This window comes from Salvelinus sp. IW2-2015, unplaced genomic scaffold (assembly GCF_002910315.2).
Source record: "Salvelinus sp. IW2-2015 unplaced genomic scaffold, ASM291031v2 Un_scaffold1187, whole genome shotgun sequence".
Classification (NCBI taxonomy): domain Eukaryota; kingdom Metazoa; phylum Chordata; class Actinopteri; order Salmoniformes; family Salmonidae; genus Salvelinus; species Salvelinus sp. IW2-2015.
Window position 1 is genome coordinate 147,020 of NW_019942769.1, and position 9,319 is coordinate 156,338.

General features: G+C 44.2%; 1 protein-coding gene and 1 pseudogene across 1 annotated transcript; both read left to right on the forward strand.

The window, feature by feature from the left end:
* The first annotated feature begins 873 nt into the window (after positions 1-873).
* Positions 874-2,167, forward strand: LOC112069986 (5-hydroxytryptamine receptor 7-like; annotated as a pseudogene).
* A 3,047-nt stretch (positions 2,168-5,214) lies between these two features.
* Positions 5,215-7,427, forward strand: LOC112069991 (5-hydroxytryptamine receptor 7-like). Its single transcript, XM_024137389.2, has 2 exons — positions 5,215-5,849; positions 6,526-7,427. Exons 1-2 carry the CDS (start codon positions 5,317-5,319, stop codon positions 7,331-7,333), a joined length of 1,341 nt encoding a protein of 446 aa, XP_023993157.1. The 5' UTR covers positions 5,215-5,316; the 3' UTR covers positions 7,334-7,427.
* The last annotated feature ends 1,892 nt before the right edge of the window (positions 7,428-9,319 follow it).

Consider the following 9,319-nt stretch of genomic DNA (forward strand, 5'->3'; position numbering starts at 1 on the left):
GCATGGACATTACGTAGTGATCACCTTACCACCACGTAAGAATTCCCGCTTCACAGACCTGTTAGTTTTTCTTTAAGAAGCCCCCTGTTCTCCACTCATTACCTTATAACTGCACCTGTTTGAACTGTTACCTGTATAAAAGACACCTGTCCACACAACTCAATCAAACAGACCTCCAACCTCTCCACAATGGAAAAAATACTTGTTGCTCCCCACTGTATATTTATTATATATATGCATGTCTTAAAAATATTCAAAAAATGGATGGATGTCGGCATACTTGTAGCTTAACAATTATTAGGCTATTCTTACTACACCTAGATTTAGTTGCCGAATAAGTAATTTTGATAGGTCCCCCATCCGTTATCTGTCCATGGCCGCATTGATGGTGCTATTCAGGATAATGACATTGCTTATTTCATGTCTTGAATAAATCACCCCTGCGAGACATTTGCTATTGTGTTGTTTGTATACATTTGTATGACTTCCAACGTCAGGTGTTCCTGACGTCCCTGTCAATCAGTTAGCGTATAATTGCACGACATGCCGCAGGAGCTGTGATTTCTCTGGGGACCAGAGAGTTCAAGAGAACATTTCTAGGTCGTTTTGGATACATGTTTGCTGAGAAATAATGTCCTCAAATAGAGCAATTTGCGTGCTTCGACTACTACGAATGCGGCCTCTGAGCGGAGTGCAGATTAGCATTTAACATCACACATTGCACATCTGCGCGTGCCTATAGGCTATGTCATTTTACGGGGTTGCAAGGTTCAGGGATTAAAACCAACAAGCTTTCGTGGATGCGATGGAACAATTCACAACAGCAACATGAATCTTATTGTATGAGAAAGTGAAAGAGCCCGTGCAACAAATATGATTTCGGGAGGCTCTCGTTGCACACTTGCTGAAGATTGCGCAAAGAGGCGTCCCCCCCCCCTCGAGGCAGTATCCCACTCGCAGTCTTCAACTCTGCTATGGAGAATAGCAATCAGGTGTGGGAAGCAAATTCTGAACTACGACAAGGTGGAGAAGGTATTATTGGAGGGGATCCTCACCATGCTACGCTGTTTACTATCTGCGAATTGCTGCGTGAGTTTGATTTCGGTGTGCTTCGTGAAAAAGTTGCGCAAGCCGTCCAACATGTCGTGTTCTCTGGCGGTTGCCGAGCCTTTCAATCGCGCTGGAGTTATCCGTTTTCAGTTATAACGGGACCTCTTATTGGGGCAATGGGTCTTGGCCAAGTCTTCTGCAATGTTTATTGCCTGGAGTGATGTGCTTGGCACGCATCCATAATGACGTTTGTGGCCGTAATTAGCATAGACAGGTAAGTGTCATTCCCATGCCTATTACCTACATAGAAGACACGCATTGTTTGTGTAGTTACACGGTGAAGCCGTTTTATTAGGATTGTTAATTATGCATTAATTGTTAAATTGAGTCTTATATTTTGTGTAGTGTTTTTTTTGCACAATACTGTAAAATCGTGTTCTTAAGCTCATACGGCTTGGCACCAATGTTGTGTGGCTACTAAATAAAATATTTTCATAGTGAATTAAGTGGTAGCACTCTCACCTCCAAACCTATTGTTTACCCTGCAGTTCAGCCCCTCATGAGTCCTATACACATTTTTGCTTGCCCTCTATACTGTTTATTTCTCCTATCTGTCCATAAACATAAAAAAAACATGTAAGAGTTCGGAATTTCCAAGCTCCCTTTAAAAACAAGTTATTAGCCTAGCCCTTAGTAGCAGGCTGCATTATCATAAAGATTGTTATACACTATCTTATTATAATTGCTATCTTTAGTTTTGGTGTGAATTAAACTCCCCAGTGTTGTTTCCTTTGGAAGTTCCTTGCTGTTCATCCAATATGACAGTAATAATTCTGTATGTATTAAACAGTTAATTATGTTGTACAGCTAATCTAATTATATGCTTATTTTGTTGTCCGTTCTGAGGTACCTGGCATCACCAAGCCTCTGACCCTGACCCTGTCGAGGACAGAAGGCTGTTGCATGGCAAGATGGTGCTGTGCGTGTGGCTCCTGTCCGCCTCCATCACCTTGCCCCCCCTCTTCGGCTGCCCAGAAAACGGTAAACGACAACCAGGTTGTGTCTGATCAGCCAGGACTTCTGGTACACCATCTACTCCACCTCAGTGGCGTTCTAATCCCGTATCCTCAGCTCATTATGTACTACCGCATCACCACGCCCCAAGCTCAGCGCCGCAAGCACACCCATTCACGGGCTTCCGCGGTCGGGGGGAGGAGGCGCGGGGGAAAGGAGGGAAGCCATGCAGGAACAGGAGGAGGAAGAAGAGAGCGTGACTGTGTGGTCGGCCGCCCTGAGCTCCAAGGAGGGAGGAGTGCACGCGATTCTCGCGCCGTCATGAGGAGCAACCGGAGGAACATGTCCATCTTTCAAGCGGAGAGCAGAAGCAGCAAGGCCACCCTGGGGATCGGGTAGGGGCCTTTCAGTGTCTGCTGGATGCCGTTTCTCTCACTGTCCACGGCCAGACCCTTCATCTTGCCAGGGCGGACTGCCTAGCTGTTGTCCCTGTTGGAGGACCCTGTTGTGGCTGGCTACGCCAACTCCCTCCGTCAAACCCTGTCATCTACGCCTTCTTCACAGGGACCTGAGACCACCTACAGCAACCTGCTGCCTTGCGTTTACCGCAATTCAACCGCAAGCTTCTTGCCGTCGGGATGCAAACAAGCCCTCCAAACGGGTGGATAAGACAGACTCTGTTATCTAAATGGTGTTATGTTGTGGTGTTGTGGGAGCTGCCATACTGGCCTAGAGTAGACCCGTTCTCTTAATGACAAAGTCTTAGGGTCAATGTTTATCTGCCCGCCTGGTTCTCTACTTAGATATGCCATTCAGACACAGTCTAGACTTATTGTCGTTTGATTTATGAAACAACATAAGAATCTTTAGCTTCCATCTGACTGTGAGTCCATGGTCATTGCTTTGGTCCGTGACGTTACGGTGCTTTACCTGGCATTCGCAGTTGTGCTCTGTTGTTGCATAAACACGATGCCTCAGACACAAGATGGTTTAAGCTGTTGCTTGGAGGGCAATTACACTGATCCATCCATTTTTTGTTTTGTGTTGACTATATTAACAAAAGTATGTGGACACCCCTTAAAATTATGGATTTGGCTATTTCAGCCACACCGTTTTCTTACAGGTATAAAATCTAGCCCAAGCATGCAATTTCCAAGACGAACATTTGTCATAAAAAAAATGGGCTTACTGAAGAGCGCAGTGGCTTTCAAGTGCGCCTCATAAGGAGGCCACCTTCCAACAAGCAGTTCGTAAAAAATGTTTGCCTGCAATCCCCGGGTGGGCTGCAAGAAGCTGCCGTCAACTGTAAGTGCCTGTTATCGAATTGAAACGTCTGGGCAACAACGGCTCAGCCGCAAAGTGGTAGCCACACAAGCTCATAAACGGGAACGCCGTGTGCTCGAAGCGCGTAGCACGTAAAAATAGTCATGTCTGCCGTTGCAACCCCTCACTACCGAGTGCCAACTACCCTAGAAGCAACGTCATCAGCACAAGAAACTGTTTGTCGGGAGCTTATGAAATGGGTTTCCACGGCGAGGCAGCCGCACACAAGCCTTAAGGTTCACATGCGCAATTGCCAACGTCGGCGGAGTGGTGGAAAGCGAGGCCCATTGACCCTGAGCAGTGAAACGAGTTTCTGGGTGATGGATCACACAGTCCGGCAGATGAATCTGGGTTTGGCGGATGCCAGGGAATGTACCTTCCCAATACATAGTTGCCAATGGTAAAGTTTGTGGCGGAGAAATGATCTGGGGCTGGTTTTCATGGTTCGGGACTAGACCCCTTATTCCTTGAAGGAAAATCTTAACGATTACGCATACGTTCTAGACAATTCTGTGCTTCCAACTTTTTATATTCCATTTGATTCTTGAAGAATACAACTAGAAATGCCTAATGAGCTTAGTTCAACTGTAGTACCCATCAGAACAAAATATAAGCTTGTTTTACTCCAATGTTTGTAAACAAAGAGTAAATGCTAAAACAAACACTTTTGAACATTTTCTGTACGTCCGTAACAATTTGTGACTTTGTCAAAAATCAAGCCATCGTTTGACGGTTGTTCCATGGTTAATGTGTTGACCTTACAGACAACAATCTTGTCAATTAGAGTTATGCAGACTCTAAATGCAAATGGTTTCATTGTACCATGTTGGACGTGCCAATGGACAATACAACCTAACATGGCATTTTACTTACTGTGAGTATGCCCTATCAATTGTTATAAAGATTTCCCCCCCCCCCCCCCCCCCCCCCCCCCCCATGTCTGTTAATTTATGTTGAGAGTTGCTTTGTTGAATGGTATCATATACATATATAAAATGTGATTGACAATCATTATTTCAGTTTTTTTAATGAGAGTGACATTCACTTAAGGATTAACAAATGCATGATTTTGATAGTGATGTCATAAAGACACAGTATTTTGATAGTAATGTCATAAAAACACAGTGATTTTATAGTAATGTCATAAAGACACGTGATTGGGATAGTGAATGTCATAAGGACAGTGGATTCTCTCTTAAAAATCATACAATGTGATTTTCTGGATTTTTGTTTTAGATTCCGTCTCTCACAGTTGAAGTGTACCTATGATAAAAAATTACAGACCTCTACATGCTTTGTAAGTAGGAAAACCTGCAAAATCGGCAGTGTAACAAATACTTGTTCTCCCCACTGTATATATATATATGCATGTCTTAAAAATATTAAAAAATGATGCTATTGTGGCCATATTGTAGCTTACAATTATTAGGCCTATTCTACTACACCTGATTTAGTTGCCAATAAAGGTATTTTGATACGGTCCCCCATCCGTTATTGTCCATGGCCGCATTGGATTGGTTGGCTATTCAGATAATGACATGCTTATTTCATGTCTTGAATAAATCAGCGAGACATTTGCTATTTGTTTTTGTATACATTTGGTATGACTCCAACGTCTAGGTGTTCCTGACGTCCCTTGTCAATCAGTTAGCGTATAATTGCACTGACATGGCCGCAGGAGCTGTTATTTCTCCGTGGCGACCAGAGATGTTCACAGAGAAACATTTTAAGGTCGTTTTTTGATACATGTTTGCGTGATGAATAATGTCCTCAAAATAGAGCAATTTGCGTGCTTCCGACTACTACGAATGCGCGCTCTGAGCGGAGGTTGCAGATTAGTCATTTACATCACACATGCACATCTGTGCGTAGGCCTATAGGCTATGTCATTTTACGGGGTTGCAAGTTCATGGATAAAAACCAACCAGCATGTTCGTGGATGCAGATGGAACWTTCAACAACAGCAACATGAAATCTTATGTGATGGAGAAAGTGAAAGAGCCCGGTGCAACAAATATGATTTCGGAGGCTCTCGTTGCACACTTGCTGAAGATTGCGCAAGAGGCGTCGGAGGCAGTATCCGCCACTTCGCAGTCTTCAACTCTGCTGATGGAGAATAGCACTCGGTGTGGGGAGCAAATTCTGAACTACGACAAGGTGGAGAAGGTATTTATTGGAGGGATCCTCACCATGCTCACGCTGTTTACTATCTGCGGGAATTTGCTGGTGGTGATTTCGGTGTGCTTCGTGAAAAAGTTGCGGCAGCCGTCCAACTATCTGATCGTGTCTCTGGCGGTTGCCGACCTTTCAATCGCGCTGGCAGTTATGCCGTTTGTCAGTATAACGGACCTTATTGGGGGGCAATGGGTTTTTGGCCAAGTCTTCTGCAATGTTTTTATTGCCATGGACGTGATGTGCTGCACCGCATCCATAATGACGTTGTGCGTAATTAGCATAGACAGGTAAGTGTCATTCCCATGCCTATTACCTACATAGAAGGACACGCATTGTTTGTGTAGTGTGACACGGTGAAAGCCGTTTTTATTAGGATTGTTAATTATGCATTTAATTGTTAAATTGAGTCTTATATTTTTGTTTAGTGTTTTTTTGCACACATACTTGATGAAATCGTGTCTTATAAGCCCATACGGGCTTGGCACCAATTGGTGTAGGCTACTAAATAAAATCAATCATTAAAAAAACTAATTAACACTGATATTTTCATAGTGAATTAAGTGGGTAGCACTGTCACCTCCAAAACTATTTGTTTACCCCCTGCAGTTCGATCCCCTCATGAGTCCTATACACATTTTTGCTGGTCCCTCTATACTGTATGTTCTCCTATCCTGTCATAAACATAATAAAAACATGTAAGGAGTTCGGGAATTCCAATCTCCTTTTAAAACAAGTTATAGCCTAGCCCTAGTAGCAGGCTGCATTATCATAAGATTGTTATACACTATCTTATTATAATTGCTATCTTTATTTTGGTGTGAATAACTCCCCAGTGTTTGTTTTCCTTTGGAAGTTCCTTGCTGTTCATCCAATGTATTTACAGTAATAAGTTCTGTATGTATAAACAGTTAATTTATGTTTACAGCTAATTAATTATATGCTTATTTTGTTGTCCGTTCTGAGGTACCTGGGCATAACCAAGCCTCTGACCTACCCTGTGAGACAGAATGGCTGTTGCATGGCCAAGATGGTGCTGTGCGTGTGGCTCCTGTCCGCCTCCATCACCTTGCCCCCCCTCTTCGGCTGGGCCCAGAACGTAAACGACAACAAGGTGTGTCTGATCAGCCAGGACTTTGGTTACACCATCTACTCCACCTCAGTGGCGTTCTACATCCCCGTATCCGTCATGCTCATTATGTACTACCGCATCTACCACGCCGCCAAGCTCAGCGCCGCCAAGCACACCATCACGGGCTTRCCGCGGGTCYGGGAGGAGGAGGCGCGGGGGGAAGAGGAGGAAGCCATGSAGGAACAGGAGGAGGAAGAYGASAYCGTGGACTGTGTGTCGGCCGCCCTGAGGCTCCACAGGGAGGTGGAGGAGTGCACGCGATTCTCGCGCCTCATGAGGAGCAACCGGAGGAACATGTCCATCTTCAAGCGGGAGCAGAAGGCAGCAGCCACCCTGGGGATCGTGGTAGGGGCCTTCAGTGTCTGCTGGATGCCTTTCTTCTTACTGTCCACGGCCAGACCCTTCATCTGCAGGGCGGACTGCCCTAGCTGTGTGCCCTTGTGGGTGGAGAGYACCCTGTTGTGGCTGGGRTACGCCAACTCCCTCCTCAACCCTTTCATCTACGCCTTCTTCAACAGGGACCTGAGGACCACCTACAGCAACCTGCTGCGCTGCCGRTACCGCAATATCAACCGCAAGCTGTCTGCCGTCGGGATGCAACAAGCCCTCAAACGGGTGGATAAGACAGACTCTGTTATCTAAATGGTGTTATTGTTGTGGTGTTGTGGGAGCTGCCATACTGAGCACTAGAGTAGACCACGTTCTCTCAATGACAAAGTCTTAGGTCAATGTTATCTGCCTGCCTGGTTCCTCTACTTAAGATCATGCATATCCAGACACAGTCTAGACCTTATTGGTCAGGTTTGATTTATGAAACAACTAAGAATCTTTATCCTTCCATCTGAATGTGAGTCCATGGTCATTGGCTTTGTGTCCGTGACGTTACGGTGCTTTTACCCTGGGCATTTCTCAGTTGTGCTGTTGTTGCATAAACACGATGCCTCAGAACAAGATGGTTTAGCTGTTGCTTGAAGGGGCAATCTACAGCTGATCCATCCATTTTTTGTTGTTGTTGTTGACTATATTAACAAAAGTATGTGGACACCCCTTAAAATTAGTGGATTTGGCTATTTCAGCCACACCCGTTTCTTACAGGTGTATAAAATCTAGCCCAAGCCATGCAATTTCCATAGACGAACATTGTCATAAAAAAATGGCCTTACTGAAGAGCTCAGTGGCTTTCAATGTAGCGCCGTCATAAGAAGGCCACCTTTCCAACAAGCCAGTTCGTAAAAATGTTTGCCCTGCAAGATCCCCAGGGTGGCTGCAAGAGCTGCCCGTCAACTGTAAGTGCTGTTATCGTGAAGTGGAAACGTCTAGGAGCAACAACGGCTCAGCCGCGAAGTGGTAGGCCACACAAGCTCATAAAACGGGAACGCCGTGTGCTGAAGCGCGTAGCACGTAAAAAATAGTCTGTCCTCGGTTGCAACCCTCACTACCGAGTTCCAAACTACCTCTAGAAGCAACGTCATCAGCACAAGAACTGTTTGTCGGGAGCTTCATGAAATGGGTTTCCACGGCCGAGCAGCCGCACACAAGCCTAAGGTCACCATGCGCAATGCCAAGCGTCGGCTGGAGTGGTGGAAAGCGAGGCACCATTGGACCCTGGAGCAGTAGAAACGAGTTCTCTGGAGTGATGGATCACACAGTCCGGCAGATGAATCTGGGTTTGGCGGATGCCAGGAAAATGCTACCTTCCCCAATACATAGTGCCAATTGTAAAGTTTGGTGGAGGAGGGATAATGATCTGGGGCTGTTTTTTTCATGGTTCGGACTAGACCCCTTAGTTCCTGTGAAGGAAAATCTTAACATTACAGCATACGTTCTAGACAATTCTGTGCTTCCAACTTTGTATATATCCATTTGATTCTTGAAGAATACAACTTAGAAATGCCTAATGAGCTTAGTTCAACTGTAGTACCCCATCAGAACCAAAATATAAGCTTGTTTTACTCCAATGTTTGTAAACAAAGTAAATGTAAACAAACACTTTTGAACATTTTCTGTACGTCACGGTAACAATGTTGTGACTTTGTCAAAAATCAACCATGGTGTGTTGACGTTGTTCCATGGTTATGTGTTTGACCTTCAGACAACATCTTTTCAATTAGAGTTAATGCAGACTCTAAATGCAAATGGTTCATTGTGACATGTTGGACGTGCCCAATGGACAATACAACCTAGACATGGCATTTTACTTACTGTGAGTATGCCCTTTCAATTGTATAAAGATTTCCCCCCCCCCCCCCCAATGTCTGTTAATTTATGTTGAATGTATGTTTGTTGAATGGTATCATATACATATATAAATGTGATTGACAAATCATTATTTCATTTTTTTAATGAGAGTGACATCACTAAGGATTTAACAGAATTGCATGATTTTGATAGTGATGTCATAAAGACACAGTGATTTTGATAGTAATGTCATAAAGACACAGTGATTTTATAGTAATGTCATAAAGACACAGTGATTTTGATAGTAATGTCATAAAGACAGTGATTTTGATAGTAATGTCATAAAGACACAGTGAATTTGATAGTAATGTCATAAAGACTCAAAGTGTAAATTGAATCTGAAGGTATTCTGTGAACCTTTCTTGGTTTTAATAAAATGGCAATAACACT